This window comes from Trichoplax adhaerens, genomic scaffold (genome assembly GCF_000150275.1).
Source record: "Trichoplax adhaerens TRIADscaffold_3 genomic scaffold, whole genome shotgun sequence".
Lineage (NCBI taxonomy): Eukaryota > Metazoa > Placozoa > Uniplacotomia > Trichoplacea > Trichoplacidae > Trichoplax > Trichoplax adhaerens.
In genome coordinates this window covers 3705396-3717531 of record NW_002060945.1, presented here as the reverse complement: position 1 = coordinate 3717531, position 12136 = coordinate 3705396, and the positions used below count along the sequence as shown (strand labels likewise).

The 12136-nt window shown below is 32.3% G+C and overlaps 2 protein-coding genes across 2 annotated transcripts; both read right to left on the bottom strand.

Moving 5' to 3' along the window:
- Positions 1-905: 905 nt before the first annotated feature.
- Positions 906-2816, bottom strand: TRIADDRAFT_22091 (uncharacterized protein; the record flags this gene model as incomplete). Its single annotated transcript, XM_002110392.1, has 1 exon — positions 906-2816. One exon carries the CDS (start codon positions 2814-2816, stop codon positions 906-908), a length of 1911 nt encoding a protein of 636 aa, XP_002110428.1.
- A 2080-nt stretch (positions 2817-4896) lies between these two features.
- On the bottom strand, positions 4897-10621 carry TRIADDRAFT_22168 (uncharacterized protein; the record flags this gene model as incomplete). The annotated part of the gene is made up of 26 exons (XM_002110391.1): positions 4897-5058; positions 5175-5254; positions 5334-5400; positions 5498-5631; positions 5704-5866; positions 6097-6192; positions 6278-6465; positions 6551-6625; positions 6708-6747; positions 6847-6897; positions 6991-7065; positions 7144-7180; positions 7272-7314; positions 7448-7525; positions 7614-7655; positions 7735-7804; positions 7930-8005; positions 8122-8156; positions 8255-8308; positions 8381-8442; positions 8564-8618; positions 8695-8782; positions 8874-8949; positions 9158-9197; positions 9889-9988; positions 10527-10621. 26 exons carry the CDS (start codon positions 10619-10621, stop codon positions 4897-4899), a joined length of 2082 nt encoding a protein of 693 aa, XP_002110427.1.
- Between the last annotated feature and the right edge of the window lie 1515 nt (positions 10622-12136).

Genomic DNA, 12136 nt, shown 5'->3' with positions numbered 1-12136 from the left:
CATCACAATTATTACGTTCTATTGCCATTGCTAATAAACTCTCCAAGTATCTCGCTCGGATCTACTTTATCGCGTCGTTCAATTTATAAATTTATGGGTACATTATTATTCGATAAATTACAACATGCTGTACTACGGGTTGATTAAGTGGAAGGAAACCGTAACAAGTTTCTTCCGAAATATATTTTGGCTACAACAACAATAAACCCTTGTAGGATAATATACAACATTTACTACTGATGCAGTATATTCTAACTCTTTACTTCGATTGTTCTATATCTGCTTGACTATAAAGTGAGAAAAACTAATTGTGAGAGATCATAAATAGACTATTATTTCAATGATGCATACTGTACAACTTCTATATATAGCTGCTCTATGGCGTAATTTCGTATATCTTTGTAATCTTTCAGACAAATAATGTAAAGCTTCGTAGCAATTCTCCAGTAACCTACGATCTGTCAAATAGAATTCATAAATAAATCTACTGTAGTTGGGCATAATTAGCAGTACTATGGATTTTCTTCAGATTTTGGTAGTAAACAATTATAGTGCAGGCGATAATTTCTAGGCCTTTCAATGCCATCAAAAATATCGAAGAAGATAGTATAAATAAAAACTATATGATCGAATTATATTAAATAGTATTAATTACTAGTTAGGTTGCATCGGCATTAAATACATATAATACACGAAAAATGTTCAATAAAAATAAATTAGCATACTATATTCAAATTTAATCATCGGTTAATTTAAAACTTGAGTATGCAAATATGAACAGTAATTATAATTTAACATCTAGTTATAAATAAATAAATTCCGTCGACATCTTATTAAATAGAATAGACTCTTTACTTCGATTTATTCGAAACCGTAATCATACTTTTGATTCTATTCAGTGAATGTTATATAATTGCATCGTTATTAGTTATTTCCCTTAGACATACTGTTGCATAACTACCTGGATTAAGAGTCATTTCCAATTTAAAATGGAAACGTGAATTACAAGTTTGATTTTTTAAGATATTGGAACAACAGTCATGACAATCGTCGTGTAAATGCTGACAATTTAGGATATGTAACGAAAAATTTACATCTTTGGGTACAGATAGAATTTTTCTATAAGCTCCTTTAATTTTAATATTTAGCATTGGATTAACAAAGCTACTATCATTAATACCATCGTTTGCTAGCATATCCTTGTAAACTGAGCCGGATGTATTACTTGGATAGATTGTCTTGCTGCCCAATAAAGGTAGTACAACATCATAAATATTGTATTTGTTTAGTGCAAGATCAGTTTTTGTTACTAATTTCACCAATTGATCTTGATTAATTGCATCGGTATCAGTACTATCAGGCTTATTATCCACATTCCCAAGCAAGACTAAATCACCTTCTACAACATTGTATCCATACTTTTCTATTCGATAATTTACTAGACGATTCCATAATAGGCTGCAATAACTGTGAATATAAATCTTTCTCATATTATGAGGGATATTTAGTAATGCTTTTCTATAACCTTCAATATTTTGACCATAGCGATGCAGTGCTTTCAAGATCAAGTACACTCTTGATTTATAAGATGGTATTTTTTTAAGAGTACTAACTAAATCTCCACTGGTGTGATAATATTTTAGGGCTTGCATTGTTGCATTATCACTTATATCTTCGTCAACTGTTGACAGTATCAATTCAACAGCCATTTTTTCATCTCTTCTTAGCATGGCTAATCCTATGTCATAACTGTTTACTGTTGATATTGTTTTACCAAATCTTTGATTTCCAAAGTAATTGATAAATCCTTGTTTTTTAACTTCTTCCATTGATTGAATGATTTGGCTATGTAAATCAGCAATATCTATCAGGCTTGAATCATGGTCTTGCAGTCTTATGTCTCGTAAAAGAATACGAAATCGATTACCTTTTAGTTGTCCTAACCTGATTGGGGTGTGAATAAATTGGTAATTGCCATATTGGATATGTTCTTGAGATTTTATTTTCTGAAGTGCATTTATCATTTGCTGCGGTTTCACGTTCTTGACAGTAACTTGTTGGTAAGTTATTGCCCTACAGTCTTTAATACCTGCATAGCTGAAGTCAGATAGATGACAGCCTAATGCTTTGGCTATTTTATGAATAGCATCTAGTGTTTCTACATTACGCTTTCGGAGAATAAATTTTAAGTACAAGGGATTGTCATTATTATCCTTATCCTTATAATAGCGATTTCTAATTCGACTTTTATAGCGAACAATAATACAATTCTTGGATGTTTTGTCGTTTTTATTCACTTTTGCTATAGTTTTACTTTCTATAAATTTACCAAATAAATGGGAGATGCGATGATGTAATTGTCTTCTTTGATCTTTATCTAATTCATGAACATCAATCGTATAATGGCCACATTTAGTAATATGAACTTTGCTTATAAAACGTAGCAGGCCGTCAACTTGATGTTCAGGTAATAAAATTTTTAACTGGTTATAATTTGGGTTGGGCTCGACTATTATTATTTTGTCACCATTTTGACATTGCAAAACCGTTTGTAAATTAGGATAAAGCAGACTAATGGATTGTCGAATGATCGTTCTCTTACTTTTATCTTGCACTAAACCGATGATAATTTGGTGATGGCTATCCTCACTATCAGCCTGATGATGCTGATGAGCTAATTGTTGTAAACTTTGTAATTGTTGCTCGGTTATAACATTCGCTAAATTAGTATTTATTTCTTCAAAGTTCTCCACGTCAACATTCCAATATTGCTGATGATCACTTGCAATGCTAGTATCGGTGGTTTGTGCTAACATTGATACATTGACAGTTTCAGGCTGATCCGATAACTGTATGATATTGCCATTTAGATCAATCTCATGAACGATAAAATCATCACAGATAGCTTTAACTTTGGCTTCAAAGCGATGCATTGGGGTCCTAAATAGAGAAATGTCGAATTTATCCATTCTCTTGGTACGTTGCTTGATGTAAATAACGTCGTTTTTACAGCGATTCAATCTTTGTTCTATTGCAAGCCAGTAAGCACCTGTACCATTTTACAGCAGAAGACTACTATGCGCTATCGATGTATCTCTAATAAGCCGTTTATTAGCTGGCCTAAGCAGTTGAAAAATTGCAGTAAGGCTTTGAATTGACAAAAAGCGTGGAGCACAGCGAAACTATTTGCGATGGCCTTTTACGACTGTATGCAGTTTGTATGTCGGATGCAATATCGAAATTGACTACGGTATAGTGACTGTAATTCTGGAGCTATTTCACAGTACTAAAGAAATGGTATGTATTGTGACAGCCTGTTAGCAATATCAACCGAGAACACCTAACAACGATATTGCATACATCAGTGTATAAGTTGTAATATCTTGAACGATACAGTATATTAAAGTTAGCTTGTTGAGAGAAATAATTTCGCTTGCTCACTATCTACACGGTAAATACTCGATAGACTGTATAATAATATTTTGTAAACCCTTGTATCCAGTCAGCTATTATAGTAAATAATACAGTACAGTTAGTTTTTAATTTCAGAGCTTGATGTAATGTTAAAAAGTCTTTAAATTGCTGGATTATCTAAGAAAATAGTTACAAGTTAAAAGAGGAAAAATGAGCCTCCTAATTTTAGCAGCAAATTATAATATCATTTATTACGTACTGATCTGTGCGTTTTGCCTCTGTAGCGTAATAACGATGCATATAGAATACATATATGTACGTATACATATGCAAATCATTATATAGCTGCTGTACAATAGCAGTCCAACCAGCTATCACTTGTAAATTTTAGTTAATGCTGAACTTTGGACATACAGGACGTATTTGAATTTTTTATCAGTTGCAAATGTTAACTGGTTCACGAATGTTATAACTGCGATTGGTCTCAACAACACATAATCGTTGTGCGACAATTTAATAAAATATCATTTAATATGTTAAGGTGCTATTGCTGCTTTGCCACTATAAATGTCAGTCAATAGTTAGATCTAGTCAAAGTCTGCTCAGGTCTGATTTAGTTTGAACTTTGAAACAAATGATTTCTATACCCATACGGTACCTAATTTGATTTTATTCATTTTTTAGTTATTTGATCACAATATAGCATGTGGAATGGCTTTAAGAACGTCGATGATACTGTAATGAATTGTTTGATCATTCATAAACCATGTATTACAGTCTGAATGTTGACTTCATTGCATTATTTATATATAAACTATATGTGCCATCTTATTTACTGTATCATACTTTATATCAAGGTATTGCATGTATTTAGGATACGTAGCTACTCATTGTATAGAAATAGATGATAATTGAGTATAATACACTGACTAAGTTAAACTAGCTTTCACTATTTTTAACGCCTGTATTATTTCGGATCATCGAGATTTCCTTAAAATCGTAGAATTCTACAAGATAAAACATGAACTAATTAGTACCATGTCCTGATAACAAAATAGCTTTACTCGTAATGCACTCACAGTTTCTTTTGCTCTAGTAAACTTATTAATGTCTTGATTTTAATATCTTCAGCTCCCTACAATATCATACAAATAGCCCCCATTTTGTATGCATATTATCAAATATCAACAAAAAACTCAAAATCTTACCCTATTAGCGATTGCGCTCAGGGATATCAATATCTTTATTGGTATATCAATGCTGTAAATGATTATATTAATTAATTAGTGATAGTCATCGCCATCAGTGCTTGTTACTTTTACATTCAATATTCTATAGCTACCAGAATACTTACTGAGAACACTTATCTAATGACTTTTTTAAATCATCCAATTCCTTATCATTGAACCATCCATACTCCTGGTCATCAAAAGTTATAGTAGATATCTGTTAATATCAGTTTTTGGCCATTCGCTTATTCGATCATATTTTAGTAACATTGATTTTGTTTACCTTTACAGCCGCCATGACCTGCTCACTAGTTCTTAGATTTTCTACGTGAACAATATGAAATTGCTTCGCCAGTCTTACTAGTTCTATAAACTCAAGTTCTCCAGTAGTAGCAATCACAAGCAATCGATGGTTCTACAAAAATTTAAGTAATGTAATTATTATAGATTATTAGATGAAGGTATAACAAAAGTTAATGACATATAAGTAATTCTAAAAGATGCAAATATATACACACATATATTACATACTTTGGGCGGAGTATCTCCTAGTAATGTGATTAATATCTGTAATACTGGATTACAGAAACGAGGGCCGATTGGTGCATAATCTAAATGCCGATACAAACATGAAATGATATATTTATTATGTTTCCTATAAATGGCTTAGATATTTATTAGTTAACCTACCTAATAGAACTTCCAAATTATCCAATATAATGCAACTAAGCTCTGATTTGTATGCATCTTCAAAAAGCTATAGCAAAGATATAGAAATTATCTTGGTTTATAATCTATTAGAATAATAATTAATATTTGCAAAAGGATTTATCTCGATTTTAATTGCAATTAACCTTATCCAAAGCTTGGACCTTTGCTTGATCAGAATGTCTTGGGATATTGTGCTTAGAAGTAATTTTGACAAATGGGAATCCTGATTGTTGTGCAATCTTTACAGCAAGAGCTGTTTTACCAGATCCGGTAGATCCTGAAGATCGAGTTATAACAGTTTGTAAATAAAGAGACGACATAAATAGTTTTACAGAAAGATGTAAGATACCTGATAATAAAACATTGAGAGTGCGTGAGTGTACATCTCTTTCAACCTGTTCACAAAACAGCTTTCCGCTATCTAATATGTACTTGACTGGATCTCCCCACATTACGATTCCTGTAAGCAAAATATAGGAAATAAGAAGTTCTTCATAACAGCTTTGACCATACTAGAAGTTTACAGTAACAATATAGCATACAGTTAGAAAATAAAACGCACGCGTCTAAACATTTGTCTTATCTAAATTTACCATTTGCAATAAATCTTCCGAGATCTTCTTCACTCACTCCAAAAGCCTACGTAGCACGTATCATTGTTAATCAATTTCATAACTATATTACCATTATAATATAATATTATGTATTCTATAGTACTATGAAAGAATGATTAATTTCTTACAGGTTTGATATCATAAAGCAATGCATTCCGAAAGTCATCCATGCTTATTTTTAATTTGTTAAGAGCATCCTCATCTATTTCTACGGTTGATTTTGCCTACATGTAGATATGCGTTGAGTTGATATCAAGGTTTCATGGAATAAATTTTATTTCTTATGATATTCTAATATAATTTACTGACCTTTACGTAACGATTCATCGCCATTGATACAGCACTGCGAACTAAACCTTCAATCTCTGCACCACTAAAATTTTTAGTGGCTTTACTTAATTCGAGAATATCCACACTACTATCCAGTTTATCATTTTCAGTAAGTTTGTTCGTATGAATTTTCAAAATTTCTACTCTTCCATCTTTATTGGGTAATCCTTAATTAAGTAGATGTATTAAGAGTTTGAGTACGTTACTATCTACACAACATTGATTATGTAGGTTTACATTGAGTTGACTAACCAATCTCCATTTGAACTTCCAGACGTCCTGGTCGCAGTAAAGCCTCATCCATCAAATCCTTCCTGTTAGTCATTCCTAAGAACAATGATTGAAAAATACAGATAGCATTAACATCATAGCTATTAGACTACAATTATTGAAATGCAAATATTCATACCAATTATGAGAATGTTATTAAGTTGTTCTACACCATCGATCTATTTAGAAGGTACATATAGAGTATAGTTTAGTACTTGAATCAAAGGGTCAATACGTTGATAGTTTCGTATCTAAAACAATTAAGGCAATTTCTATACCTTTGATAATAGTTGGTTAACAACGGTGTCGCCAACGCCTGTGCTCCCGCTCTAATTTTATGTGTTTAAATCAAAATCAAAATGATTTTCATTGTAAAGAATTTGTATCCCATGGAAATGAAACAATAACGATTCTAAACTTACAGCGGTTCCTCTTTGTTTGCAAATAGCGTCAATTTCATCGAAAATGATTATATGTAGACCGCTATTCAGTCCAAGCTATAATGAGTAGATCAAAATAACAGTAGAATTAACATTTAGGTTTATTGAATGATATTACTGAATGTTTAACATTACTCGTTTTTGTTCTTCTTCTGCAGCAGCAAAGAGTTTTCTAATAGTTTCAGAGGGAATATAAAATGGTCATTGTTCAAATTAATAAAAGCTCGACTTTACATACGTATATTCTAACTTTAAATTTTGACCTTATGTTAGCTTCCGATTCTCCAACGTATTTATTCAATATTTCTATAATAATCAGCATATATTAGGCATAGTTGCTTAATAGAGTAAAGATGAAAGGCCGCTATACACTTACAATTATAGTGATGTATATACATAATGTATTTATATACTAAAATGTACGTATTTTAATATTTACCAGGTCCGTTAACAATTTGTGGCTCTCGAGCGTTTAACATCTTGCCAATTTGTCGTGCCATTAAGGTTTTACCGGTGCCTTAAATCATAGTATAGAATATTGGCATTCTGGTCTAGTTTAAGTATAGTAAACAATAATTCGGCATGACGCCGATATTATTACGTACCCGGAGGGCCATATAACAGAATTCCTCTTACGTGTTTAATACCTGAGATCATAAGCGTAGTTTTTAATAAGAAATCTGATTTTTTTTTAAGCACGAAAATTTTATATAAACCTAAACTTACCTAACTGATCCACAATATCAGGAGGGAACACACGTGACGCAAATGCTCTCCTGAAAATATTGGAGAATTCCTACAAAAGTTAAAGGAGCTCGTTATGGTATAGTAGTGTAAATTTATATTGTGTGTAATCCAATTATCGCCGCCGAAAAAAGATACAATTTTAATTCGCTAGATGCAGAAAGTAATACGAGTTACCTTATTTAAACCACCGATGCCCATTTCCTTAAAATTCCAATCAGGATTTATGATAGAGACCTGCGAGCCTGCTCCACTATAATTATTATGTAGCATAGGTGAATATGGTTGTAAACAAAGATAACTCTAGCAATCAAGCATCACAGTAGGCAATAATAAAGTTGAAGTATTATTGAATATTCAAATGTATACCTTTTCTTAGAACCAACCAAATTTATTACCGATTCCTTTTATCAAGATGATAAGATTGTAACAAAACATTAGATAAAAGTTCGATTTTAATATACAATCCATTGTTATGTGACAATATTTACTGCTAATGTACCTGAACTTTTTCAAATGAAAATTCTGTATTTGCCATTGTAAGTCCAATATTGGCCTATAATTCGAAGATTAAGATTGTAAATTTTAAGTATATAATAAGTACTGTTTCATATTTCGATCGTACGACCTCTAGACTTGAAGGATTTTTTTTTCGATCTCCGTCTGATTTCAAGGCCGAGACGTCAGCAACTAAGGAATTTTAAAAGTTATTTTAGTGAATAGAGTCATTATGACTGCAATATATTATAAGAATTTACAGTGAAATTTTTTCACCGATAAAACTGTAACATTTTAAGTTTTTTGAATGCACCTATTAGTTTCTTGACTCTTAATGAAAGAAGCTTCTTCTTAAAACTGATATTGAGCTGTAAAGTAAATTATATTACCGTTGCACATTAATAGCAGGAAATAAATGCGTTTGTAATATTACTGTTGTTATACCACTTGATTTTTCGTCAAAGGGAAAGAAGGATAATTGATAGAAAATTCCTTCGCTATTTCATCAGTATTTAACGATTCAGGAGTTGCTCTAATTAGGCCGATAGAATGTAAACGTTATTTCAGGTCGTTGAATAGTATTCAAAGAAATTTTAAAGGATAACGTTTGTCGCGTTACTTACTTTTTCTTAATAAAGAAATCGACCTCAAAGGTGACTTGTGCTAATAGGGATGATTTGCTAAATCGATATGGTTGTACTGAATAATTTTAAAAACATCTTCTATAATTACATTGTACCAATGTACCATATATCAAGGCTCTAACTAAAGTAAGAGTCTAAATTGTGGTATGATATTGCATTGACAGCATACGTCAAATGTAGGAATACCGTTATCATTCGATATGATTGCTACTAATAAGCCTAGGGCTACATACATACTATGCTCGATAAGTATAAACACTTACGTTCAATATCTTGATTTAATGATATTCTACTCCATTCTCTCTACATTAAGGAGGAAGGATATGATTAAGTTAAAAATCCATGTTAAAAACCACAACTTGGTGTCAAATTCAAATAAATAAGATTACTAAAGTAGCTTTTAGATACAGGTCAGAAACTTGTTTAATTCATCATGAGTACAGTACTGTGCTTTGTTGTAGTGTATATAGACAGAGTAGTTTATTACTATAATGGTAAAAGTATGCATAAGGACTAGTTGTTTATGCAAGGTGATTATAAACTTGATATGTAGAAATGGTATCAAAGGCCTTGGACGTTCATCTTATCAATTGTACATTTATAAAAATTGTGGGATAAATATAGCAGTACAGTAAGTTAAATTTGCTGTTCTACAGCACCGATGATTTATAACGATTTGGAGATGGTTGCAATTACTTTTAATTGAATTATTTATTTTTGAGGTGTCTATTAATTAGTTGATTGCATAGGTCGTGATAGTTTCAATCTATCTATTTTTGTCCTAGTAAACAATATATGATCATATTAAGTACAGTAGGACTACTGTAAGTAGTGTTAATTATCAAGCGATGAGACAGTATGAAGTACAGTATGATTACCTAGTAATCGACCTCTCGTATATCTTCTACTGTACTATGTATGTCTATAAAATGTTCAGGGTCGATATTATTATGTTAAGCATTTGTAGTATCTTACAAATTAATTATTTTTGTACCTGTGCATAGTTAAAACCAATCGTACCCGTAGGAATTGCAGTAGAATTTCTTATAGCAACAATAAATTCGTTGCCAGGTGCACTTGAAAATTGGATATACCTATTGTTACAAAGAGTGCACAATAGTGTAAGAGTATGATGCAAATAGTCGACACAACCTATAGGCTGTATACGCGTATGCATGATCACTGGAGTATATCAAGTCTCTTTCTTCTAAACTCATATTTGGTACATGTGTTATTTCTCAGGCTGTATGTTGATTAAGAGTTATACAAAGTTCGTTTACACTGTTAGCTTATCAAAATTAAGTATGTAGTCTATCAGGGAGTGGTCTATCAACTTCTCATTTCGAATACATCAATGATATAAACTACAAAGTAGTGCTATGCCTGTGGCAGTTTGTTTTAATTGTAAACTATAGTCGTTGTATATTTTGTTTTGATTTTTGTTCAAGTCTTGCAATGTAGTAGTATACAATGTCATTGCGAAAATGATGAAACCTAAGCAACGTTTGTTGATACTGTCAAGACCGTATAATATACCTTAGAGGTAATAATTATCATCCTGGAAGTGGCTAGTCTAGAGTAAAGTCGTCTATGTCAGATAGACTTTTCACATTGACTATTCCTTTGACTTACGGAGTTTTATCTGACGATAAATCCTCTGGACGTATGATAACACAATTGCTCAATGATAATTCTTCACTAGGACTTTTCGTCGCTTTCCGTCGCATTGCCTAAAGATTATTTTAAAAGCAGAAATGAAACTCTCTTAAGAAACAAGCAAGAGAGAAATTGACTTGTTGTCTCGTCTACATCTTGACTTCACTTGTACATTAATTGTCTCAGCATATTACAATATTATCATAATAATCACGCAGTCAATACTGTAAAAGCTTCAACAATTGCTTAGACCTATTTCTAGTCTCAAAGTCAAGACTATTCAATCCTGTACTAAACTTACTTTACTCATCTTGATCTTGGATTGGAAAGAGGCTGTTGAAAAAAATGTTTTGTGCTTTTCCTAGTCAATGACTGGTAAGTGAAAGTCTTGGACTAGCTGTGACTTTCCGTGGAACAACGGTACTGTTATACAAATGTCGTGAACTCGTACTCGTTACTAGTATGACGTCAGTGCTAAGTGCTACTAGTACAGTACTCCTCTCGCTATCGATACAGTGTACAGTGTACGCTACTGTACACTGTACACTGTACAGTAGGCACCGTACACGACAGTACTGTACAGTACAAATCCGTTTTAGAGAGTACTGTACTGTACTCATAGTCAACGACATTTAGTATACTGTACACTGTACTGTAGCGTACCGTAAGACCACTATTATTACAGGGACGTGGCGAGCCCCCTAAAATGGTTGAAAGATGCTCACTTAATTGTTCAGCTATAGTGTTGCCATTAAACTACTTTAAATTATGAAGAAATATGCTTCAATTTGGCTCCAATTCCACGCAGATAGATCAGTACAACCTTGAGTAATTGGCTCTTGATATTTTGATTACTTTTTATAGCAGTATTACTTTCAATTTGCCTCCAATTCTGTACCGACAGATTAGTACTGCCTGGAGCAATTGGCTCTTGATATTTTGATTACTTTTTATTGCAGTATTACTTTCAATTTGCTTCCAATTCTATACAGACAGATCAATGCAACCTTGAGCAATTGGCTCTTGATATTTTGATTACTTTTTATCACAGTATTAAATAATTCTATTTCTGTCAGGTTTAATTGGCTCTTGATATTTTGATTACTTTTTATTGCAGTCTTACTTTCAATTTGCTTCCAATTCTATACAAACAGATCAATACAACCTTGAGCAATTGGCTCTTGATATTTTAATTACTTTTTATCGCAGTATTAAATAATTCTATTTCTGTCAGGTTTTTAATACAAACTATCAGTTGCTGTTACATCGTAACTAACATATATGGTTGCTCCAACCATTTTACAAGTCACGTCGTAACACCGGTCTTATGCAGTACACCCTGTATATACGCGTATACAGTACTATGGAATAATAAAGACCGCAGAGTCAGTGCTGTACCATCTAATCCTTTTCTTTTAGAAGGTGTTCAAATCGCTTGAATTGAACTTGAGAAATTCATTGCAGAATGATGGCATTCAATAAGAAACCAGATAGGGACTCAAATCATTGATTTCCCCTTCTAATACTGCACGATCACTTAGTACAATATGATCAATGGATCGATTTGCTGGCAATTGCAGCTTAAG